Here is a 26943-nt window from a genome sequence, read left to right as displayed (position 1 = left end):
TTTTTTTTGTTTTAAAGATTAGCATGTTAAAGTTTAATTCTGAATTCTGGGACAAGCAAAGAGTAAAAAGATTTTATTTAGGGGCAGATGTAAGATTTAGCTAAGATGTGCTAATAAGTATAGCACCAAAAGTCATTGCAACTAGAAAAAATGGAAAGAAATGGGAAGAATGGCAAAGGCTCTTTATGAAAAATAAAGAGCAATAATTTAAATATCAATTCTGAAGATACTTAAAACAATTTTGATATGAAATACTGGGCACAAAGTAGTGGCAAATTTAGGGCATTAAAAAAAAAAATCTGATATCTTGACTTTCCCACTGGAAAAAAAGAAGTCAGCTTCAAAATGTAATAACTCTTTATGCTTTACATCAAAAAATACAACTTGTGGTTAAAATTTGTAGGAATCATGCCAGCGATTTGTTGCGTGCATATGATTGGTTACAGCATGGAATCAAAATCTTTCTGAACAGGAAGAAAATTATCTGACTCAACGGAGTCACCTTTTTAATAATTGATGTCTGATCTTTTCACAGCCATAGATTTCTGTAAAACAAGAGGGATAGGAGAACATCTTTTGAGTTAAACTTCTAACTGGCATGTCTATAATTAGTGATATCTTGAGCAAAATTTATTTCTGAAAAGATAATTTTCTCTTTTTGGAGATTGTGTAATCAGTTTTGAAAGAAAACTTTATAGGATAACTAAGCAGAGAGAACAAAACCAGGAGTTAAACCTAGATCTGGTATTACATGACTTGGCTCTGTCAAGAGGGTACTGGAAGTTAGTAAGACTCCATTACATGCTAGAAGCTGAGCGTTTGGTTAAGGGCTTTGCTACTGGGGTTGTTTGTTAGAAATTTGAGGCATTTAAAGCTGTAAGTATTTTTGAACTGACTTAAGGCTTAGTTACGTGACACACCTGAGAATGGTTAAACTATAGAGAGACATTTACAGTGCTTAGATTCTGCAGGACTTGATCTGTACAAAAGATGTTGATGACTTATACGTCAGTGTAAAATGCATCAAAGATTAATATTTTGTAATTTGTCTTTTTCTGCATTTAGATTTTTTTATTGCTCCCTCTTAATTATCTCTTGTGGGGTTTTTTATATGTGCTAGCTGATATTTTGACAGAAATTATTGGTAAGTTTCCAGTGCAAAGAGAAGGGATGAGGATTACTTGCAGGAAGGATGTGTGAGGAAGAAAGGTAGCTGGAGGCTGAAGGGAATGAGGCAGTGCAGAGGTCAGAAATAACATCTTCCTAATGGCCACATACCTTATGCTTTGTGTCATGGCTGCTGCTGTGGGTGCTGGTAACACTGCAGCACAAGCTTTCTTACCCAGCCACATCTCTTCTTGGGGTTTGATCCACTGTGGAATCTAGAGGCAGAAGCAATCCTCTGTCTCCTAAGCTTTGAGGAGATAGTTTCACGTGGAAACTTTCTTTGTAAACCTCCTGGCTTGTGGAAAAAACAGGATTCTCAGTCTCATAGGCACAGATTGCTGGGACCAGGATTCAGATGATTAATTTGGGCAGCAGCTGTGTATAAGAGAGTGTTTTGAGGGTTGCAGGAGAAAAGGCTAAAGCTGGAATGACATAAGCCTGTGACTCCACTTAGGATGCGCCTGTGTGCTGTGAGTCACCGGCTGAGTGTGCGAGGTGAGAGTTATCTTGGCATAAAGTGAAGTGTTTCTTCTCTTCCAGAAAATGAATCACCTGCTTCTGAGTGTATCTTTTTTTGTTAATTTTTAAGAATTAAACAGTTTTCAGAGGCTTCAGTACATTCAAATATGTGGTTTTTACTGGCGTAGCAGAGGACATTTCAAGTGAAGGGAACTCACTCACCTGTTGGGGCCGGTATTTTTTTAGACTTTTCCCAGAAACATGTTTGGGTGATCAGTACAGTGCCAGAAACACTGTCCTGCTGGCACTGCAGCCCTATTCCCAGAAGTATCAACGAATAAAGACACTAATGCAGTCAAAACTGTTAAGTGATCTTTATTCTCAGTGTACTTCTGTTTATTATGCTTTGTCTGCTTCCAGCTTTGAAGGGAAAAATTTTGTTGTGATAAAATCTGGAAAAAAAAAAGATATTAATAGGATGTGCTGTCCCTGGAAACGCTGTGTTCTGTCTAGGAGCTTTCCTGGTATCAAGGAAGCTCCAAATTGTTAGTTTTCTCTTTAACTTAACTGGTGTAAAACCTGTGAAGGTAGTGGTTGACCAGATCACTGTTACAGCAGAGAGGTGCAGTCTGAGAAGGGGGTGGCAGTGCTGGCAGAAGACCAAGAGTGCCTTCATATTCTGCGTGTCCTCACAGATGGTGCCACAGAGATCTTTGTAAAGCTTCATGTGAGATACAAGATGCCTTGCAACCACAATTAGTTTATTTGAATTTTTTTTTCTTGTTCTTGGGGGAGTTGTATCTGTTTAGATGTGATCATTTACTTTTTGTGTTTTCCTTTTTACACATAAAGAGAATAGGTAATGTGATACATAATTCATGGGTTTTGTTGTAGACATTTGCATAAAATATAGGCAGCTGGATTTGGTGCATTGGGAACCTCATTAGATGTGTGAATGGATCCCTCTTGGCATTGATGTGCATTTGACATGCTGTATGATAGAAGAGGAGCTATTTCAGACGACCAGGTCCCATTTTCACACCTTTCTCTTTGACTCTCACCAGGCAGCTTAGACATCAGACTCTTTCCAGCTTGTGTTAGTAAAGGTTATGTTAATGTTAATGTGAGCTCAAGTGCCTAATCAGACTTCAGATCATCTATTACCTGTATATCAGTTTGATTCTGAGACAAATAGTTCACGAGGCAAGAGGAATACCTACTGCTCATATTGTAAATCTATTAGGGAAGGAATTGGTGCTGACCTGGCTGGGCTGGGTGATTCCCAGTCTGACACAGCTAATCCTGCAGGAGCTTTGCCCGTGGCTCCACATCTGATTCCTTAGGTCTGGCCTCTCAGGCAGCAAAGGCAAGCACAGTGTCAAGCCCAGACGTGCAGCAAATGTCATCTGCATTCAGGCTTCATTGCCAAAGGCCGAGGCAAGTTACATTCTGAAGTACATGGTCTCCTGGACAGGGTGTCCACCACTGAACTCCAGCAGCTTGTGACCAAAGGCTTCAATATTGTTATCAGGCAGACTCCTCTCCCTACTTTCAGTGACATGGAAAAAAAAAAATTAGAAGTTATTCTCTTTTATTTTTCATTGCATCAATTGAGTTTGCCATTGACTTGGGGATTTCCTCAAGGTGGTGACTTTGCCACCTTTGTCACTTGGATTTTAAAATAATCCCGTTCATTTTTTAGTCCAGCACCTTAACATCATTGTCCCAGAAGATAAAACAGTGTGCAACTAGCTGCACTTTTTATTCAAAAGAGATCTGTGATGTGTGATCTGCTGAACTGAATTTCTGTTTGTGGCTGAAGGAGATGTTGAGATACTCAGGTTGCTCTTGCCTGGTCATAAAGACCTGGCACTTGAGTATTCCCCAGTAAAACTGTGGCTGTGGAACCAACCTGTGATTTCAGTCCCACAAAAGCTGATTCCTTGGCTAATCGGTCATTTGGCGAGTCCTGCCTTCTGCCTTCTCTCTTTCTTTTAAGAATGTATTTGGGAAAGCTATTGGAAGATAATTCATATAGCTTTTTTTCCCTTGCTAGGCAAAATACAAGCTTTTCTTTTTTCTTTTTTCCTTTTTGCCTGTTTTTCCTTCTATCTGCGTAGCTGCAATTAAATATAGAAGGCATTGGGAATTTTTCTGTATTGTTAATTAATATTTTCTAGGGTCAAGTGCCTTCTTTTCCTTATGATGTCTTTTGAAGATATTTCTATTATGTGGCAATGAGAACATCATTAAATTGTGCACATTTTTCATACAAAATGTATTTGAACTTTTTGCAGGATAGAAAGTATATGATGTGTTTTATAAACTAGTATAATTACCATTGTGAACTTTAGTCACGGGAGCTAATCAGTGAGTGGTTTGTTGTTAAAGCTGGTTGGTAAGTTTTCATTCATGGCATTAAATGCTTCCTTCTGTTTCGTATTTCTCTGACTGACCTGACTTTCCCATGATATGACAAAGAAAAACAGGGTGGTGCTACAATGCAGTCTAGTTATTTGTTTTTGTAGATAACAATTTCTAGGGAGAAAAAGGTCAGGAAAAGAATCACTACCGTTCTGAAGATGACCTGATGTTACTGCATTATGTCCGGTAATTAGTTTTTCCACCATTAATAGCTTTTGCACATGTGTAAGTAGGACTGGTCATCTTGAGTTTTCTTTGTTTTCTCAAAATATTCAACTTCTTAATCATGAGAAAGAATCATTGGGACTTACCTAAGATTGTAAAAGTCACTGGTAGAGACTTGCTCTTCGTTAGAGGATATATAGTTTTGTAGTTAAAAATTACATTTTTATCATTAATAATACTCTGATGGGATATTTACATTAATCCCTTCTCCTATTTCCTGAAATTTGGCACTTCTTGAAAGATGGAAAAGGTTTTGAGAAAGCTGTCTTTTTCATAAATTTTGGATTTAAATTTCAGAATAGCTGATTTAAGAATTTTTGAAGTATAAATTATAGATTAGATTACAGAAAATAAGATGTTTCTTAATTTACTCATAGAGTAGCTTTCTTTTGTATTATCATGTTTTAAAGTATGGTAGAAATGTGAGGATTGTCTGCACATGATGGGAAAAAATTAAGAAGAGTGGGAAAGACAAAAGGCAGGATAACTCTTTTAAATGAGACAAGCTTAAATATTCAGACACATCAAAACATTATTGGAAACAGACTTTTGGACCAATTTCCTTTTGCAACCACATATGTGCTTTTCCATCATCCTCATATTTTAAGAGTGTAGGTGGAAAATAAGCATATATTAGTCTTAAATGCAAAGGATAGGCCTATATCGTTGTCAAATTTGTTATACACAGTGTTTTTATTCAGCAAAGACAGTGTGGCAGGTAGGTGCATTTATAAAACTTGGGGAAGATTATTTTGCATTAAATGTCTGCTTAGCAAGATAACACCTCCATAAAACCTTATGTATATTTATTATGGGAAACTATGTGAGTCTGTTTTATAGGTTTATTACTTATGGGAAAAATCTTACTTAATATTGAATTTAATAATTGAATCAGTCCTCCTAGTATCTTCAGGCCCAATTCAGAATTTAACCCTAAAAACATCGGAACCAGCAAAAATGGCTTTATAACCAGGCATATTTTGGCACCTATTCTTTCTTTTAAGTTAGCTGTGATATTTAGTCCAATACTTTACTTGGCAATGTTTTGTTTTTCAGGATGGGAAGAAGAAGTTTGACAAGGAAAGTGAGAAATATTATTCCATCCTAGAGAAGCACTTAAATTTATCAGCAAAGAAGAAAGAATCTCATTTGCAAGATGTAAGTGCTAAACACACTTACTCAGTTTCATATTTGCATAGAGATCATGATAACAAGCTACTTCTCTTCAAGACATGCTGTATTTTGTTAATTTGAAATTGTCATGATTTCTTGTAGTCACACTTGTTGTGAGTATAAATTCTTGAGTGGGATTAATGTGACCCTAATAAGAGTTCAATATTTTAACAAGGCAATGTTCTACATGTCCAGCTTTGTGCACTTCAAGTACAGCTCATGTTTATTGGTTGCAACAGCAGAATTATATTACTGCAATAAAAATGTGACTTTTATAAGGTATATGTGGAATATTTGAGTGTCAAATAATTAATTGCCTTTTTTGCTATTTAATTTATTACTCAATGAAATTATGCTTGTTTCACATAAATTTTAATCTGGGAGACTGAACTGAGATCATTTTAATGATGCTTTTTTATGTTTCTTTTCTTCTCTTTTTCACCTTATTCTGAGATTGCAGCATCATGCCCTGAAGTTGTATCCACAATGTAAGCTTTGAAAAGTCTATATGTGTAATTGCTTTCTGTTAAAAAAAACAAACCATGAAGACTTCTGGTTTAACAGGAGGTTTCCAGGGCTTTTCAGTATGATGGTAGAAATAATTATGATTTGTCTTTGAGGCAAATTATAGTAAAATCGGCAATTTGATATCAATAACACTTTGGGATTTGTGCCAAAAGTAGTTAAAAATTATTTTGATGGGATTACTGTTGTCACAGTAACTCTTCAATTATGGGGATTAGTTTGCAGATGGAGTTTTCACAGAAGATGTGACCATCACTCAGTCACAAACTGTAGGATTTTTTTTTCATGTTTACCAATAATACTATAATTCAAATTAAATGAGGCTTAGCAATTCAAAATTTGTAATAATGTTTATAGTCCTGAATTGCCATTGCTGTCTATATAATAATGAGTCTAGGTAAGACATTAGTTATGTAGGATTGGTTAATTGTTCCACTTGTATGTCAAAGTTTCATATGTACAGCTTTCACATTTCCTAAATATCCTGTGTATTGATGAAGAAACAGTTCTGTTAGAGGTTAAGCACCAACTGTGGAAAAAAAAAATTTCTTATCAAAATGTGGAAAAGTGAACTTAAGCACCAGTTTACTCTAGAATAGAAATAAAATAAATAAAATATTTTACTCTTGGGACATGAGAATAATTACAGTCTAAAAACAGCAACTGAAGTGAAAAGTAACAACTGTGAATCTAATAAACTGTGGTAGAATAACAATGGATTTGGCTCAAGTATATAAACTAATGGAAAACCAGAATAAATTTTTCCACTGTGTCCTTAAGTGACATCTCTGGATTTAAGTATCTTGTAACTGAGGCTGAGGTTTTTTGCTTTGCTGGATGCCCCACTTGTAAAGCATCTAGGACATAACTTTGTCATTTCTGTCTTCCCCAGTTTTATGCAGCTGTAGGTGTGCTGAATCAGCACCATAAGTAGAAGGTACAGTAGCAAATCAGTACCAAAAATGTTAACTGGGGAGATTTTTGGCCTGTATCTGTAGCATAAATAAAAGGAGACCGAGCACCAGTTCCCTGTCTGAAATCCAAGTGATAGCTGTTGGCTCATCTCCAGAGCGGTTCGGGTGAGCCCCATGTATAGCCCATACATCCAGGACAGAGTTCACTGGAGCAGCCCACAGCAGAGCCAGGGCACAAGCAAAGAACAAAGCGGTGCTGGTGGCTGGGGCTTTAGTTCTCAATGCCAGTGAAGGGAAGTCCTTGCCTCAAGTCGACGTCATGCATTTAGTGAGGTGGGAATACCACTGCTTGGCTGCTACTGTCGCACTGTGTCACGGTTTAAAGCTGGGCCAGCTATTAACCAGGTGGCAGATGCTCTCTGTTAACCCTCTCCCCGCCCCCCAAGGGAAAGGGAAAGGGAAAAGGGAGAGAGACTTATGGGTTGGAAAGTTAAAACAGTTTTAATAAACTAGAATAATGAAAAAGAATATAATAACAATAATAATAGAAATAACCAAATATATACAAATATGTACAAAACCAAGATCAAGAGCTTGGAAATCCTCCTCAGGCAGAGTTGCTCCCCCCAGTACAGGCAGAGGGGAAAAGGCAGTACCTCCCCCCAGCACAGACAGAGAGCAAAATGCAGTAGCTCCACTGCCATCACACCTGCAGGCTTTTAACTGGAGATTTGGCAAAGCTGGTACCAATCAGTGGGAGACAGGAGGGCCCCTCCCTCCTGGGCCCCACCTCCAGGAGGCAGTGGGTTAGTGATAAACAGGAAAGTGAGAATGACATGTATGGGATGGAATACCTTGCTGGTCAATCCTGGGTCACCTGCCCCGTCCACTACTCCCTGCAGGTACAACCCCCTTCGGCTCTTTACTCGTAAGCAGTGACCTTGGGTTCTCTAAGACTATTTGGCCTGGTTTGAGCCAAACCAGGACATTCCACCCCTTATTCCATACCATTCATGTCATACTCAGATCACCACTACCTTTTCATTTTCAAATATATATATACATATCACTAATCTATGATTCATCTTTATGCAAAAAGTCCATCAAGTTCATTTGGTTCAGGATTGTGGGTTTCCATCTGCTTAGCAGTCTCTCAGCAGTCTCTCTGGCTAGCAGTCTCTCTTTTGTCATGGTTCGTGCCCACGGGTTGCAGGGTAAAGATGTCAGACTCGAGGAGGTTACTGGACGCCACTTGATGAAGCTAGCTCCGGTCTCATCACCACTGTCTTAACCTAAAAGACACTTATGCAACAACAACATACAGTTCAGGCTTAAGTAGTCTCACCCATAATCAGATCACCTTCAGGGACACATCGGACTTCACCATCTTGCAACATCACCCACCAAGTACATCCAGGTCCCTGAGCAAAAGCAATCCCACGAATGGGTTTACCTTTGCCCGTTACAGGAAGAATCCAGACAGTTTTTCCCAATAGATTCCTTTCATGCACCACAGGGACTTTATCTCCTTCTACTGTATGTAGAAGGTCTGACTGAGCAGGGCCAGCTCGATTGATAGATCCCCTGGTGTTAACTAACCAGGTAGCTTGTGCCAGATGTTTATCCCAGTTTTTAAAGGTTCCACCCCCCATTGCTTTCAGGGTAGTTTTTAACAGCCCATTATACCGTTCAATTTTCCCAGAGGCTGGTGCATGATAGGGGATGTGATATACCCATTCAATGCCATGCTCTTTGGCCCAGTTGTCTATGAGACTGTTTTTGAAATGAGTCCCGTTGTCCGACTCAATTCTCTCTGGCGTGCCGTGTCGCCACAAGATTTGCTTTTCGAGGCCCAGAATAGTGTTCCGGGCAGTGGCATGGGGCACAGAGTATGTTTCCAGCCATCCGGTGGTCGCCTCCACCATGGTAAGCACATAGCGTTTACCCTGGCGGGTTTGAGGGAGTGTGATATAGTCAATTTGCCAGGCCTCCCCATATTTATATTTCAACCACCGCCCCCCATACCACAAAGGTTTTAACCGTTTGGCTTGCTTAATTGCGGCGCATGTTTCACAATCATGGATAACCTGTGCAATAGAGTCCATGGTTAAGTCCACCCCTCGGTCACGAGCCCATCTGTATGTTGCATCTCTCCCTTGATGACCTGAAGTGTCATGAGCCCACCGAGCTAAAAATAGTTCACCTTTATGTTCCCAGTCCAAATCTATTTGGAACACTTTAGCAGCTTGATCCGCTTGTTGGTTGTTTCGATGTTCCTCAGTTGCCCGACTTTTAGGTACGTGAGCATCTACATGACGTACCTTCACGACTAGTTCCTCTAGCTGAGCAGCAATATCTTGCCACAATTCAGCAGCCCAAATAGGTTTACCTTTACGCTGCCAGTTGCTTCGCTTCCACTGCTTTAACCACCCCCACAAGGCATTTGCTACCATCCATGAGTCAGTATAAAGATACAGCCTTGGCCACTTTTCTCGTTTAGCAATGTCTAAAGCCAGCTGGATGGCTTTTACTTCTGCAAATTGACTTGATTCACCTTGTCCTTCTGTGGCTTCTGTGACTCGTCGTATGGGACTCCATACAGCAGCTTTCCACTTCCGATGCTTTCCTACAAGACGGCAGGATCCATCGGTGAACAGGGCATACTGCTTCTCATCCTCTGGTAATTCATTATATGGTGGGGCTTCTTCAGCACGTGTCACCTCCTTTTCTGGTGGCATTCCGAAGTCTTTGCCTTCTGGCCAGTCCATGATTACTTCTAAGATTCCTGGGCGATTAGGGTTTCCTATTCGAGCCCTCTGCGTAATTAATGCAATCCATTTACTCCACGTCGCATCAGTTGCATGATGGGTAGTGGGAACCTTACCCTTGAACATCCAGCCTAGTACTGGTAATCGAGGTGCTAGGAGAAGTTGTGCTTCAGTACCAATTACCTCTGAAGCAGCTCTAACTCCTTCATACGCTGCCAGTATCTCTTTTTCAGTTGGAGTGTAATTGGCCTCGGAGCCCTTGTATCCTCGACTCCAAAATCCTAGGGGTCGACCTCGAGTCTCCCCTGGCACTTTCTGCCAAAGGCTCCAGGTAGGACCATTGTCCCCAGCTGAGGTGTAGAGCACATTTTTAACATCTTGTCCCGTACGGACTGGTCCAAGGGCTACTGCATGCACAATCTCTTGTTTAATCTGTTCAAAAGCCTGTCGTTGTTCAGGGCCCCACTGAAAATCATTCTTCTTTCTGGTCACTTGATAAAGAGGGCGTACAATCTGGCTGTAATCTGGAATATGCATTCTCCAGAAACCCACAACGCCTAAGAAGGCTTGTGTTTCCTTTTTGTTAGTTGGTGCGGACATTGCTGTTATTTTGTTGATCACCTCTATCGGGATCTGGCGACGCCCATCTTGCCATTTAATCCCTAAAAACTGGATCTCCCGAGCAGGCCCCTTGACCTTGCCCCTTTTTATGGCAAAACCAGCTTGCAGAAGAATTTGGATTATTTTCTCTCCTTTGTCAAAAACTTCTGCTGCTGTATCTCCCCACACAATGATGTCATCAATGTATTGCAAATGTTCTGGAGCTCCACCCTTTTCTAGTGCAGTCTGGATCAGTCCATGGCAAATAGTAGGACTGTGTTTCCACCCCTGGGGCAGTCGATTCCAGGTATACTGGATACCTCTCCAGGTAAAAGCAAACTGCGGCCTGCACTTTGGTGCCAAAGGAATAGAGAAAAATGCATTAGCAATGTCTATGGTGGCGTACCACTTGGCTGCCTTTGACTCCAGTTCGTATTGAAGTTCTAGCATGTCTGGCACAGCAGCACTCAGCGGTGGCGTAACTTCATTTAGGCCACGATAGTCCACAGTTAATCTCCATTCTCCATCAGACTTTCGCACTGGCCATATAGGACTATTAAAGGGTGAGCGAGTCTTGCCAATCACTCCTTGATTTTCTAATTGTCTAATCAGTTTATGAATGGGGATCAGGGAGTCTTGATTGGTGCGATATTGTCGTCGGTGCACCGTGGTAGTAGCAATTGGCACCTGTTGTTCTTCAACTTTCAGCAACCCCACAACAGAAGGATCTTCTGAGAGGCCAGGCAAGGTAGACAGCTGTTTAATGTCCTCAGTCTCTACAGCTGCTATACCAAAGGCCCATCTATACCCTTTAGGGTCCTTGAAATACCCTCTCTTGAGGTAGTCTATGCCAAGGATGCACGGAGCATCTGGGCCAGTCACAATGGGGTGCTTTTTCCATTCATTTTTAGTTAGGCTCACTTCGGCCTCCAATACAGATAACACTTGAGATCCTCCTGTTACTCCTGAAATACTGATAGGTTCTGCCCCTTTATGATCCGATGGCGTTAGGGTACACTGTGCACCAGTGTCTACCAGGGCTCGATACCTTTGTGGTTTTAATGTGCCAGGCCATCGAATCCACACAGTCCAATAAATCCGGTTGTCCCTCTCCTCCACCTGGCTGGAGGCAGGGCCCCCCTAATTAAGAAATGGATTCGTGCTGCTCACAGGGACTGGACCTTCATTTCTCCTATTCACACTTGGGAAAAAGTGATTTGAGGCCCATCTCCCCTGACTGGGGTCCTGCTCACTGGTAGCTGGAGCAGCCATCCTCCTAGAAAAATTCTCTCTGGTATTTCTTTTAGCTTGCAACTCACGTATTCGTGCCTGTAGGGTACTGGTAGGTTGTCCATGCCATCTGCTCATGTCCTCCCCATAACCACGCAGGGCAAACCACAGGATACCTCGTGATGTGTTCCGTTTCCTTTGAGCTGGTCCTGTAGGAGAGCGTTTTCTCCTAACGGCTGCAACGCGCGCCTGTGTAGGTAGAGAGTCAAGTTTATTCTCGATCATGGACAGTTTGTCTGACAGTTGTTTAAATGAGTCCTTGTTCTCCTTAGTCAGTTTTTCCACAGCCGAGATGCGTGCCTGCAGTGGGGAAGAAATACTATCTTCATACTGTCGCATACAGTTAGCCATTTCGCCCACAGTAGAACGTGCCATATCATCTTCTCCCCATACTAATATTGACAATGTATGGGTATATGTTGGTGGAGCATTCTTCACAACCTTCCGGAACATGGATCGGTTGCATTCCACTTCATCAGGATCTACAGGATCTACAATGTCCCGTGGGTGTCTATAAATGATCTCTTGCACAGCCAGTTCTCTAAGGTAGTTGATACCTTTTTCTATAGTGGTCCATTTGCTTAGGTGACTCATAACATCATCTTTATAGGGATACCTGCTCTTTACAGCTGACAAGAGTCGCCTCCAGAGACTGATAGTGTTTGACTTTCTTGCGAGCGCCTTATCAATACCACCATCTCTGGACAGGGATCCCAACTGTCTGGCTTCTCTGCCATCCAATTGCATGCTATCTGCCCCATTATCCCAGCATCGGAGCAACCAGGTAATAATAGGTTCACCGTCATAACGGCTGAAGTCTTTCCTCATATTTCTCAGGTCCTTCAGGGATAAGGAGTGGTAGGTTATCTCTACGTCCGAGTCCTCCTCTTGTGATAGTTCTGCTTTAGAACGACCTTTCTTCTGTGATGGGTCTGCTTTAAAAGGACGATCGAGGAAAACCCCATCTGTGTCAGGCCCTATCTCTGCCTGAGAAGGGCCCTCACCTGGGTCATATGATGGCTCTGCCTTAGAAGGCTCTGAGTCATCATCCTTCACTTCACGAGCTGATTTCTTTTGGTATTTCTTCCTGGTTACAGGAGCAATTGGTAGAGATTCGATAGATGCTGGAGTCTGAGTAGATGCAGTGGCTGTCGTGGGAGTGCTGAGAGTCTGAGTAGCTGCAGTGGCCATCTTGGGGGGTGTAACAGCTGTGGTACAGGCTGCCGAGGTGTTAGTGGGTTTAGTGGCTGTAGTGGCAGTACACACTGTAGGATCTGAGGTGGCTGCATAACACCTACAACTGTCCCTGCACCGATATTTAATCTTATCCCACATCAGAAACACATTCAGGACAAACAAAAATAAAAACATGCCACCTAGACAGCACCATCCTAATTTCGCAAAATCTCGTGGAATCAGCTTGGCAGAAAAGGAGAAGGTGCTATTTCCCAAAGTAAAACTGGAAGTGTAATCATTAACAGAATCAGCTAAAGGACGCCTGGAGCGTGCAGATGAAGTCGCTGCTACTGATTCGCGATTAAAGCTGCCCATCATTGTGTCATAGAGATAAGAGATCGGAATATTAACTGCCCAGTTTATCATAGCATAAATCAGTATCAAACCCCATACCAAAACAATACATTTCGACCAGCGCCCACTGCTAAACTGCATGTAAACATTCATAAGAAGCAAGCAATAACACAGTGCCCACGGCAGGTAAGGCATCATTGCAATACTCAATTGTGAAAGAAACTCCATAAAAAGATGAGATAACACAGCATTCAAAAATGACATCACCATCTTCACTATCTGTTTTAACTTTCCAACCCCTTGTAAATCTCAAAGGAAGAAATCTGATATTCTCTCAGCTGAGCTCTCCAGGTCTCCTCCCACCAGAGCCAGGATTCAACTTATCAGAGCAACCTGCTGGAGCTTCTCTTGAGCCCCACGTTGGGCACCAATAAATCTGTCACGGTTTAAAGCTGGGCCAGCTATTAACCAGGTGGCAGATGCTCTCTGTTAACCCTCTCCCCCCCCCCAAGGGAAAGGGAAAAGGGAGAGAGACTTATGGGTTGGAAAGTTAAAACAGTTTTAATAAACTATAATAATGAAAAAGAGTATAATAACAATAATAATAGAAATAATTAAATATATACAAATATATACAAAGCCAAGACTGAGAGCTTGGAAATCCTCCTCAGGCAGAGTTGCTCCCCGCAGCACGGGCAGAGGAGAAAATGCAATAGCTCCCCCCAGCACGGGCAGAGGAGAAAATGCAATAGCTCCCCCCAGCACGGGCAGAGGGCAAAATGCAATAGCTCCACTGCCATCACACCTGCAGGCTTTTAACTGGAGATTTGGCAAAGCTGGTACCAATCAGTGGGAGACAGGAGGGCCCCTCCCTCCTGGGCCCCACCTCCAGGAGGCAGTGGGTTAGTGATAAACAGGAAAGTGAGAATGACATGTATGGGATGGAATACCTTGCTGGTCAATCCTGGGTCACCTGCCCCGTCCACTACTCCCTGCAGGTACAACCCCCTTCGGCTCTTTACTCGTAAGCAGTGACCTTGGGTTCTCTAAGACTATTTGGCCTGGTTTGAGCCAAACCAGGACACACTGAAAAATACTACGTCTTTTTTAACCTGGTGTTTCATTGAATTGTTGGACGTTTCTTGGTACCTTATCACATTATGTGGGTTAGAGAGTACTGGGATGAGCAAGGACTCGTTCTCATACTGTATTGAGCTATTTTATATATCTCACTTGAGTGCAATTGAGCACACCTTAATTAGGCATCTAAAGTTTGATGGCCTGATCATATTCTATAGAGAGTGGTTTGCATATATTTGTCTAATTGAAATGTGTTGGATATTTTAAGAGCCTGCAAGACTGCTTATGCAGTTTACATACATAGATGATTAGACTTTTTTTCCTTTAGCATCAAAAAGAAACTTCATAATACTGTCTCTTCACTGCCTATGGAAGTCCACAGTGGAGCAGAAAACGGTCAGAATTAACTGATGTGAAAAAGTTAATAAACTCCTGATTTTATTTCTCTCAAATCTGTTCCAGACTCAGGCATAAATAGAGAGCAAAGGCTTCAGTCTCCAAGCTTATGTGAAGTTCTGGTATACATTTTAGTGATATCTTACATCAATGAAAATATTAATCACTATAACTAGATATCATACAGGTAGAGACTCGAAATCATATCCATAAAATCTTTTTATTTTTTACATGCAGTTTGAAGTCATAGAAAAAGGTGTGAAGATCCTTTCAGCTTTTGAAACTTTAAAATCACTTTCAAAGTGGTTCTTACATATCTGAATCCTCGGTCTTCACACAAATTCACAAACTTCTACAGAAGATATATTTTGGAAATTACGATTTAGTCCCTATACACTGGTAGTGATTATGGCCTTAATTTAGGAACCCATCCATATTTGAGATGGCACTTGGTTGTCGTAAGTATCATTACAACTACAGTCTGCTTAAATGCTGTTCAGAACAGAGATGGATTTAATTAGATGTCTGAATACGTATTCTGAGTCGAAGCCTGAAAGAGCTTATTTCCAAAACTAGATTCTATTATTTCCTTACAATTAAATGTGAGAGCTGAGGTCTGTATCAAGTGCTTATTGACTGCACTTCTCTGAGCGAGGGCTGGCTAGATCATGTCCCAAAGTGGTGGCACCTGGTTCTGTTCAGCTATGTAGCATTGCCTTTGTGATATATTTTTTGTGAAATAAAACTATTAACACAGAGTGTCAAAGAAGACAGTAGCCGAATGCGTTGTATGAATGGCACATGGCAGAGTTAATTCTGTGGTAAAGAACTTGATTGTTAGAATTCTGAGTGCTTGATTTCTGCTTCATAATATTAGTTTTTGTACTTAATTTCCTGATCAGTTTTTTATAGGCATGGGAAGGAAATCGTAGTACTGAATCATTTGAAACATATTGTTGAAGCCCATGCTTTGAAGTAGTGCTAGAGCACTGCGCTGGGGAAGTGGATCAATATTGTTAAGAGCCTGCGCGGCCAAATCATGATGGTAGCACGTCCTTAACTAAAGATATGATGTTAATTATGTGTAGTGCTATTGATGACCAAGTCCTGCCTGAAGGAAAACACTTTAAGGAGAACACTGAAAACACTGAAGGAGAGCTTTAAACTAGATTCGAAGGGGGATGGGGGTAGTAGCTGGGCTTGCACCACTGGGGCAACGCTCTAGTGTTGAGGTAGACCAGGAGGCCTCCCATCCCCCTGGGGTGAAATCGGTGTGCTCAGCTCGCTCCCTGAAATGCCTGTACACCAATGCAGGCAGCATGGGGAATAAACAGGAGGAGTTAGAAATCCGTGTTCGGTCGGGGGGCTATGATTTAGTGGCAATTACAGAGACTTGGTGGGACACCTTGCATGACTGGAATGTGGTCATGGATGGCTATGTCCTGTTCAGGAAAGACAGGCCACTAAGGAGAGGTGGTGGAGTTGCTCTTTATGTGAGTGAGCAGCTAGAATGTATTGAGTTCTGTCCAGGGGCGGATCAGGAGCGAGTTGAGAGTCTGTGGGTACGAATTAAGGGGCAGGCTGGCAGGGGTGATACTGTTGTGGGTGTCTATTACAGGCCACGGATCAGGATGAGGAAGGTGATGAGGCCTTCTACAGGCAGCTGAGAGCAGTCTCGCAATTACAGGGCCTGGTTGTTGTGGGGGATTTCAACTACCCTGATATTTGCTGGAAGGCCTACTCAGCCAGCCATCCTCAGTCCAGGAGGTTCCTCCAGTGCATTGATGATAACTTTCTGATGCAAATGGTGGATGAGCCAACTAGGAGAGGAGCGCTGCTGGATCTTATCCTCACTAAAAAGAAGGGTCTGGTTGAAGAGGTGAAGGTTGAGGGCAGCCTTGGTTGTAGTGACCATGAGATGGTAGAGTTCAGGATCTCATGTGGCAGGACCAGAATAGCTAGCAGAATCACAACCCTGGACTTCAGAGGGCCAACTTTGGCCTTTTCAAGCAATTGCTAGGGGAAATCCTATGGGACAGGGTACTAGAAGGTAAGGGGGCCCAAGATAGTTGGTTAGCATTCAAGGACTGCTTCTTCCGAGCTCAAGATCAGAGCATCCCAGCAGGTAGGAAGTCAAGGAAGAGTACCAGGAGACCTGCATGGTTAAACAGGGAACTGCTGGGCAAACTCAAGTGGAAGAAGAGGGTGTAGAGATCATGGAAGGAGGGGCTGGCCACTTGGGAGGAATATAAGTCTGTTGTCAGAGGATGTAGGGAGGCAACTAGGAAAGCTAAGGCCTCCTTGGAATTAAACCTTGCAAGAGAGGTCAAGGACAACAGAAAGGGCTTCTTCAAATACATTGCAGGTAAAGCCAACACTAGAGGCAATGTAGGCCCACTGATGAATGAAGTGGGGGCCCTAGAGACAGAGGATAAGAAGAAGGCAGAGTTACTGAATACCTTCTTTGCCTCTGTCTATACTGCTGGAGGCTGTCCTGAGGAGCCCCGGACCCCTGAGGCCCCAGAAGAAGTGAGGATAGAGGAGGAATCTGTCTTGGTAGATGAGGGCTGGGTCAGGGACCAATTAAGCAATCTGGACGTCCATAAATCCATGGGCCCTGATGGGATGCACCCACGGGTGCTGAGGGAGCTAGCGGAAGTCATTGCTAGGCCACTCTCCATCATCTTTGCTAAGTCGTGGGCAACGGGAGAGGTGCCTGAGGACTGGAGGAAAGCGAATGTCACTCCAGCCTTCAAAAAGGGCAAGAAGGAGGACCCGGGTAACTATAGACCAGTCAGCCTCACCTCCATCCCTGGAAAGATGATGGAACAACTTGTCCTTGGTGCTGTCTCTAGGCACATCAAGGATAGGGGGATCATTAGGGGCACTCAACATGGCTTCACCAAGGGGAAGTCATGCTTAACCAACTTGATAGCCTTTTATGAGGACGTAACCCAGTGGACAGATGATGGTAAAGCTGTGGATGTGGTCTATCTCGATTTCAGTAAAGCGTTTGGCACGGTCTCCCACAGCATCCTCGCAGCTAAACTGAGGAAGTGTGGTCTGGATGATCGGGTAGTGAGGTGGATTGTGAACTGGCTGAAGGAAAGAAGCCAGAGAGTGGTGGTCAATGGGACAGAGTCCAGTTGGAGGCCTGTATCTAGCGGAGTCCCTCAAGGGTCGGTACTGGGACCAGTACTATTCAATATATTCATTAATGACTTGGATGAGGGAATAGAGTGCACTGTCAGCAAGTTCGCTGATGACACAAAACTGGGAGGAGAGGCTGATGTGCCGGAAGGCTGCGCAGCCATTCAGAGAGACCTGGACAGGCTGGAGAGTTGGGCGGGGAGAAATTTAATGAAATATAACAAGGGCAAGTGTAGAGTCCTGCATCTGGGCAAGAACAACCCCAGGTATGAGTAAAAGTTGGGGACAGACCTGTTGGAGAGCAGGGTAGGGGAAAGGGACCTGGGGGTCCTAGTGGACAACAGGATGACCATGAGCCAGCAGTGTGCCCTTGTGGCCAAGAAGGCCAATGGCATCCTGGGGTGTATTAGAAGGGGTGTGGTTAGCAGGTCGAGAGAGGTTCTCCTCCCTCTCTACTCTGCCCTGGTGAGGCCGCATCTGGAATATTGTGTCCAGTTCTGGGCTCCTCAGTTCAAGAAGGACAGGGAACTGCTAGAGAGAGTCCAGCGCAGAGCCACGAAGATGATTAAGGTCGTGGAACATCTCCCTTATGAGGAGAGGCTGAGGGAGCTGGGTCTCTTTAGCTTAGAGAAGAGGAGACTGAGGGGTGACCTCAAGAATATTTATAAATATGTAAAGGGCAAGTGTCAAGAGGATGGAGCCAGGCTCTTCTCAGTGACATCCCTTGACAGGACAAGGGGCAATGGGTGCAAGCTGGAACACAGGAGGTTCCACATAAATATGAGGAAAAACTTCTTTACGGTGATGGTGACTGAACACTGGAACAGGCTGCCCAGAGAGGTTGTGGAGTCTCCTTCTCTGGAGACATTCAAAACCCGCCTGGACGCGTTCCTGTGTGATATGGTCTAGGCAATCCTGCTCCGGCAGGGGGATTGGACTAGATGATCTTTCGAGGTCCCTTCCAATCCCTAACATTCTGCGATTCTGTGACTTGACTTTTTGCATTTGTACTGTTAAAAGTACTAAACGTCTTTTATGATGTTTGTTGTTTTAATGTTTGCTATCAAGCAAAGGCAACATCTAGCTTTTCCAGTTTTCCTGTATTTGTTATTTTTAATGGCAGAATTGAACTAGAGCATATACAGAAGTATCCTGCTATATTTTTACTGGCTTACGTCAAAAATAGCCGTACTGGCTTTACTCATGTTGCCGATACTTGATAAAATTTCTTTTTGACCTAAGACCAAAACCTAACTAATGCAGCCCAAAAGGGATTTGTTTGAGAAAATGATTTGTTACGAAAAAGAATGAACTAAAATGGAATCTGCATCTCTTCTTTAGGCATTAATCTACGTACAACACTGCTTGTCTGTTAGGTCCCTCTCCCATGGCTTGTTTAAATTGAGCATAAAAGCCTATTACTAGTTATCAGCTGATAAGAGTTAATTCTTTAGTTGTTTAGGCAGAAGACTTTGTTTTGGTACTGGATCTTCATGTTGGGTGGTATTATTCAGGCACTTCTGACAAGTATTGCCTTGTAGTTCTTGCATTTGAAAATTAAAACATGAAAAAGCATTGATTTATGAGGTTAAGGACTTAAATATGTTTATATTTCAAGAGCATAATAAGTTGCAAGATGTCATTGTTAGACAGTCTATTTAAGAAAGAAAATACCTTCTTGGGCAGGTATTTGAAGCTGAGAAATAGATATATTTCAGTGCATTTGATACTCAAACATTTCAATAGAAATATTAATCTTTTTGTCTCTCCTTAATTCCTATCCTACTCTCTTCTATTTCTTTTTCTGAACTTTCCATATACCAGGGACAGAGTTCTTGCTGCCACCTTTCTCTGTTTCCCTCCAGGCTCTCCTGAAAACTAGAATATTAAAGTACAAAAAGGAAGAGGAAATGAAAAAGGCATGGGGAAAAGACATGAGGCTTAAATGTTCAGTGTTAGCTTCTTAAATTTGCATTTAGCTATTTTAAGTAGGTATTCTAATTTTTAGGAACAAAACTGAACCCGTGAAGCTTGTAAAGTAATCTTACGGAAGATCTGTTTGTTAATGACAAAATCTGTTTTCAAAGCAATCATGAGAGTAAATTAATGTTGTCTATATTTCATTTTGTCTTTTAGGCAGATACACAGATTGACAGAGAACACCAAAACTTTTATGAAGCATCATTAGAATATGTTTTTAAGATTCAAGAAGTACAAGAGAAAAAGAAATTTGAATTTGTTGAACCTGTAAGTTTTATGTTTTATTTTCTTTAGAATGCATGCAGTGAAAGCTGAAAATTGAATTTAAAATAACTATTTTTTTCTCCCTTTTTAAAATTGTGATCGCAGGCTGTCTGTATAGACAGACATTAAGATCTTGGTTTGGGCACTTTCCATGTTTATTAAAGGTTTATGTAACAGTATCATATCTACTGTGAATTGAAATGTCTGATGACTTGCAGTGTGCATAACATTTTAATGAGACAACATGTAATGTTGTGTCTGTGTAACACACAATGGATGTTTCCTAATACCATGGTTTCTGAACCATTTTGAGCCAGTTTTTGGATTTAAATATTCCATGTAGGCAGTGTACACCTATATTTTTGTGAGTTATACATGAAATAAAGTGAAAAATTAGTTTTTCTGTAGGATGGGTAAGTTTATGGTTTTTTTGGTGGAGTCATTTGTCTTTAGTTTACTTTGCACATTAAAAAAAGCATATGTTGACATGCCATAAAAGAGGAAGATAATGTTGTGTTTCAAAGTCCATATTTAGATCTGGGATTTTCTCCTGGACTGTGTTTCTGCCCCCCACCCCTATCTTCTGGGTCAGTCAGTACCAAAACTTGCTTCAATATGATGTGCTAGCATATTTCTGTGGTATATTAGTAGTATTACTACCGTTCATGTCATACAGGACTAGCTTGCCAATTGCCTTATTTAGTTAGTACCTGTAGCCCTTGACAGGGAACTTCCAGTGTCATCTGTCCCTTCCCATTAAGCATACTGAGCATAGCAGAACATCACTTGTGAAGGAGGAACATGACAAGTATAACTTTTTCTCTCTCTCCACACCATCTTCCAGCTTCCTTGTAACTAACCGAAGCAGCGCTCTTGACTGTGAAATAGGTTGAATTACATCTCTAACACCCAGTGTCACCAAGAAGAGCTTCTCAGATGTCTACTTTCCATGAGATGGGGGTGTATTGTATAGTGAATGTTTGACATTGATGCAAACTAATGAACCTGGATTCAGCAAGCAGTACTTACAGAAATCCTATCTTTATGGCATACAGCTGCCAAATCTTAGAGACTAAAACTTTGCTCGGATTCCTAAATAAGAACATTTTTCTATCTGTCACAGATTAATCCAGAGTGTCTCTTTCAGTCTACTTCTGCAAAACTCTCACATCCTGGAAAAATCTAACAATCTTGACCTAGCTCTGACCCTGCTATAGAAGACTTTATGCTCCTTTAAAGTAATAGTAACTTTCTGTGTTGAGAAGACTTTGTACATCGGGAAATATTATTGTGCAATTTCATATAGTTAAAATAGGGCATCTTTCTTCCTATGTGCTAGACAGAGAGAAAAAATAAATTTGTTTTATATATTTTAGCTGGAGATACTGAACTTTATCCTTTTGACCAGGAGCTGTCCCCACACTATGTCTGCCATCACAGCAGCAGCTATGAATTACCAAAATGAAAGAGCGATTTATCAGTTCATCAGTGCTGATACTGAGCAAGCAAGCAGGAGAGGTTAGTGGTAAACTCAGTCTTGTGGACCTGGATATTTTTGTCACCAGGTGTACACGTCCAGTAGGTAAAACTTACTTTCGAGTGGATCAGTTGCCATCCGGTGTCAGATCAGGAGTCATTTTAGCCCCGTATGCTGTTTGTTGCACACAGGTGAGGGAAATACTTTGGTGACTGGGTAGTGATAGCCCTTGCAGGGCGTGTCTGCTGGCTCCAGGTGTGAATTTTTTATAATCAATCTGAATATAAATGGAGCTTAAATTATAACATCAGTTATAAAATTTTTAACCTTCAAAATTCTTAATTTTTTGTTTCTCGTCTGTTGCATACAACATGCTGGAATAAAAGCATTTACTAAAACCCTTACGGCAAAGTACACCAAGTAAGTGATAATACGCATCAGCAATACCATGAGATAAAGAAAAAAAAAAAGTCTTCAAAATCGGCTTTCTAAAAATGCATAGTTTATATAAGTGATGTTGGAAGTATGAGCATGTGCTCCTAGATGCAAGTAGCTAAGGACTTTAAAATCACATATCAAAAGAATTGCCATATCATTCATTTTCCTCTGTGTGCTCTACGGATGTTCAGGTGCTAGAAGATGCCTCATGGACTGTCTATAAAAACATTCCTCATCAGGAGCTCTGCTAGTTGTGGGGCTTTCTAGTACGTGTACTGCTTGTGTCTCTCATTTATCAGCTCAGTGTCATGTCTTCATATAATTCTCAGTCTGACGTGTTACTAACAGACTCTTTGAAGAAGAGTTTAACAAAATAGAAGAAAGGCTGTTAGTGCAGTGAAGGAGGAAATTGTGGTGCCCATGTGGAAGAAAGATAAGTTCAAGACATGGGAATAGAACTTGAAAAGCAAATGATCTGCTGGAGCTCCTTCCAAGATCTTCAGTTTGTCTACGCCAAAAGATAAGGATGGTCTGGGAACCAGAGTGGGAGAAGTAGCCTAGCAGAATTTGCCAGGTGGGTTACACCTGGGACAGTAGGACAGTAGAAGTTGGTAAGAGTGGAGAATGTTCCTTCCTGGAGGAGAGTGGGGAGAGATTTTAAAGTACAAAATGTTAATGACTCATACTCTGAATAGAGGATTATAATATTTAGAGTAGACTTTTGCAACTGCTCCTCAGGCCCTGAATTTCTCTGCTATTCTCTGCATCTTGTCTCAAGGAGTCACTAATGTATACTGGAGTGTAACTGGCAGCTGCCTATTTGTGATCCTACTAGAACTTGTTTTTTTCCCAAGGGGAAAAAAAAAAGCCTAAAGCTTTTCATACAGATAATGAATTTAAGCTTTTTCTGAAGGACAAATTAGGGTTAAAATTTACTTTACAGCAAGTTAAACAACAAAACAAAGTTAAGTGACAATAATCTCTGCTCCTAGCTTTGCCCTTGTGGGCCCAGAGAAGATAGTCCAAGCCAACACAGCTTTCTGAGGTTACGGTTGTTAGGAGAAATACAAACTCCTTCCTAGAGCTCCGCTTTGTCCCTCAGCAACGCCAGTATTTCCTTGGCCTGGAGGAATCAGGGCACAGAACTCATAAGCAGTCAACTATCTGAAATGTGAGGGTGGTCCGTTAAATGTCATGAAAGCCCAGAAATGTTTATTTAAAGAAAAAAAATAAAACAACCAACAAACCCTGCCTGTAATGCAGTTCCATGAGACTTCACTGTGGACATTAAACTCAATTTCCTCTTCCTTGGATTTTCTACATTATTAACTTCATTCCCTTTAATCTAATGGCTAAGTACCTTCTGGTGATATCTACTTATAAATAAAATGAAACCAGGGAGACAGGGACTTCTGGCTGATGTGCTGCAGGCCAAAGGTTAAATTCCTCCCCTATCCGAAACCTAAGTACAGTCTTCTTCCTGTGAGAATGAAATGACCAGGCAGTCTTGAGGTCACCAGCTCTACATAAAAATAAATAAAGTCTCAAGAAGTAGTTGGATTTTGTTTCAGGTTCTGTGTTGAAATCCTCGCGGTGCTGGGGTTATGAGTAGCATTGTATTACGGAGTTTAGACCTCGCTTTTTATTGATGTCGCTGATTAGATACTCAGAGGTAACTATAAGGCACTTGTTGAAATGAAAAATTGTTGATGTGAACACATAAGGCATTGTATGTGATGTCTGGTGAAACAAATCACCTCTTTACATGTGAATACCATCTCAAAATGCATTCTGAAAATATTTTTTGAAAGAAAAAAGGGCTGGTTTTCTTTTCTTTATTATTTAGTATAAATCTTTAAAATTATGAGCCTACCTTTAGCAGTAGTGCCACTTGTAACACCAGCAACAAGAAGGACCCCCCCTGTGAGCATAAACCTAGGGCAAAAGTCCTTGGCTTTTGGATCTCCTCCATGCAATGTTATGCCTGTACCTGTCCTGATGGAAGGGATTATGCATTGGGTACAGGGTGTTTTCTGATCCCTGTTCTTCCACCATGAGTGACACGTACGTAGAAGCAAATACCATCCTCAGTGTCAGTTGTTTCAACACAGAACTTGAATAAGCCGGTCTAGGACTTGCATAAAATAAGCGTATTTTTGCTTTTCTTTTATTCCTATTTTTCTGAGTGCTCAGAGAGTATTTGACCAAGAGAACCTCAAGGCCAGATCCTCTGCAATCCACAACTGACTGAATACCTGAGTAATACTTTAACTAAAATGCATTCAGATTTTTCTCAGGGTTTTGTTGCTGCTGGTTTTTTGCTTTCTGATAAATTCAGCTTTGCTGCCATCTTGTGTTAAATATTTTCTTCCTCAGTATTTCTCTGAGTGCTCTGTAAAAGTGTTTTGTATAGTGGAAAATTATTTTCTTTATGTATTGAAGCTGAAAGTTAAACGGTTTATAGTACATTCTCCAGAAATGCCCGTTAATCTGATGTTTAAAATACAGACATAAGCTGACATACTGAAATTTCTCCCACTAGTTCCTTTATTGTAATTTTGGTGTGCTCTAACATTCTGCTCTGGCTGCAGTTTTGCTGAGTGCTCATATTGCTCCTGCAGTGCTGCTTTAGCTGAACAGGGTGGGTTAAGCAGCAGGCTCCTACTTACAGGTTAAGTTAATCCACGTCCTTTTGAGTGAAACAAGTTAGAGTAAGCACAGGAGTAGTTATGCTGCTGTGTCTGAAGGAGCTGTAGTTGGGGATGTGGATGAGTAACTGGATCTAGACTGTGGGCAGGGGCTTTGCACAGCTGGAGCCAGAGCAGAGCCTTCGCTATAATTTACTTGCTTGTTTTATACTTTATTCATGAAAAAGGAAGATTAGTTTTCTTTCTTTTCTTTTATGTAATTCTTTATAGAATGACATTATAAACCTTAAAAAAACCCTCTTTCTATCTGTTTACATAATTGGAGATTTTAAGATAAATTGTTGTATTTGGACCTTCCACAGAACCACTTGAATAACCTGTAAGTGACTTGTTTTATACTTTATTCATGAAAAAGGAAGATTAGTTTTCTTTCTTTTCTTTTATGTAATTCTTTATAGAATGACATTATAAACCTTAAAAAAAACCTCTTTCTATCTGTTTACATAATTGGAGATTTTAAGATAAATTGTTGTATTTGGACCTTCCACAGAACCACTTGAATAACCTGTAAGTGACTTGCAGGGCCAGGTCCTTAAGTGAGATAGGTGGGCAAATATCATGTAAAGCTGAGACAACTTATACAAGCTGTGGAGCCCTTCACTTGACTTTGTTGCCTTCATTGTTTGGTGGTTCAGGAATTCACATCCATTGTAGAGGCCCCACAAAAAGTGGTTTTTATGCCCAAGGATCTTCTTAGTTCTTCAGGCTCCATGACCGACTTACTGGGCAGGCGTGGGCTTTCACCACCTCTGCCTGAGTCCAGGCTTTCATCTGATCCTGCAATACCAGTAAAAACCAAGGGGAACGTCCTTCTCCCAGCCATGCCTTCATGCTTCTATTTGTGCCAGCACTGATGTTCTCTTAACCTCGAACTTAAACTTACTAATGCAGCAAAACAGCAGCCTTCCCGAGGCAGAGATGCTCACTGCAGGGCTCAGTGATGCCAGAGCTGGAACAAGGACGTGCGGGATGCGTGACAAAGCTGAATGGTGCAGTGGGGAGAGGGAGGAGGAACGGGAAGGGGAGAGCAAGACTTCAGTCTGGTAGCAGCAAGTCATCATCACAGAATCACAGAATGTTAGGGATTGGAAGGGACCTCGAAAGATCATCTAGTCCAATCCCCCTGCCGGGGCAGGATTGCCTAGACCATATCACACAGGAACTCGTCCAGGCGGGTTTTGAATGTCTCCAGAGAAGGAGACTCCACAACCTCTCTGGGCAGCCTGTTCCAGTGTTCGGTCACCCTCACCGTAAAGAAGTTTTTCCTCATATTTAAGTGGAACCTCCTGTGTTCCAGCTTGCACCCATTGCCCCTTGCCCTGTCAAGGGATGTCACTGAGAAGAGCCTGGCTCCATCCTCTTGACACTTGCCCTTTCCATATTTATAAACATTAATGAGGTCACCCCTCAGTCTCCTCTTCTCTAAGCTAAAGAGACCCAGCTCCCTCAGCCTCTCCTCATAAGGGAGATGTTCTACTCCCTTAATCATCTTCGTGGCTCTGCGCTGGACTCTCTCTAGCAGTTCCCTGTCCTTCTTGAACTGAGGGGCCCAGAACTGGACACAGTTCATGTTAGCTCCTCTGCCCAGAGAGCTGCGTCCTTGATCTCTCGTCTGTCAAGCTGTGGAAGTTTCCACGTTAAAGGGTTTGGAACGTCTTGCGATGCTGGAATGGATGGGGCTCTAAAACTGCAAAATATTATTTGAGCTATCCCCTTGAAATGTATGTGTTACCTTAGTACAGCAGTCTCTTAGTGAGCAATAGGAAAGAGGGAGGCAGAACAATTTAACTACATTTCTTCAAGTAGGGCTGAGTGTAAATTTAAAGAAAATATAAACACAGTAAAAGCTACATTTTCAAGCTGTTTCACTCACAGTAATCTATGGTACTGGTAACACAAAGAAAAGTGCATTAAATATGAACGATGGCAGTTTTGTTGTCTGAGTCTAGGCTACTTCAATAGTCGATGGAGAGAGATAAATGTTTCCCTTGGATCATTCATCCCATCTTGAAAGAGAAGTCTGAAAAAGGAAAAAGAATTATGCTCTTGAATAAGTGTGGGTTTTTACTGAGTTAGGAGGCAGCCTGGACAGCCAGCTGCTTAGCCTAGATGATTAGCTTTTCAGTGGCTGTAATATACTAAGATAAATCTGTCCTGTTGTTACAGCTTTTGTTATTGTACAGCCAAGTTAATATCCCTTTTTTTGTTGTTTTCTTTACTTGGTTGTATGTAAACTGAATTATATATACAAAGAAAACAGACTATAATAAAAAATTAGGTGCTTGTTCTTTAGTAGCAGATAAGAAGATTTATGGCAATGTCAAAACATTTTTTAAATCTAGAACAGAGTGAGTTAGAAGGCTTTTAAAACTAAT

At 41.6% G+C, this 26943-nt stretch overlaps 1 protein-coding gene across 1 annotated transcript in view; it reads left to right on the top strand.

The window, feature by feature from the left end:
• Nucleotides 1-26943, top strand: part of ARHGAP42 (Rho GTPase activating protein 42) — a 187079-nt gene that overhangs the window by 106352 nt on the left and 53784 nt on the right. The window contains exons 5-6 of the mRNA XM_068419399.1: nucleotides 5332-5433; nucleotides 19838-19948. Coding sequence (XP_068275500.1) covers nucleotides 5332-5433; nucleotides 19838-19948 — 213 coding nt within the window. The remainder of the gene's footprint in view (nucleotides 1-5331; nucleotides 5434-19837; nucleotides 19949-26943) is intronic.

Source organism: Nyctibius grandis, chromosome 2 (assembly GCF_013368605.1).
Source record: "Nyctibius grandis isolate bNycGra1 chromosome 2, bNycGra1.pri, whole genome shotgun sequence".
Classification (NCBI taxonomy): Eukaryota; Metazoa; Chordata; class Aves; order Nyctibiiformes; family Nyctibiidae; genus Nyctibius; species Nyctibius grandis.
The sequence above is the reverse complement of the archived record's forward strand: the minus strand, read 5'-3'. Positions and strand labels throughout refer to the sequence as shown.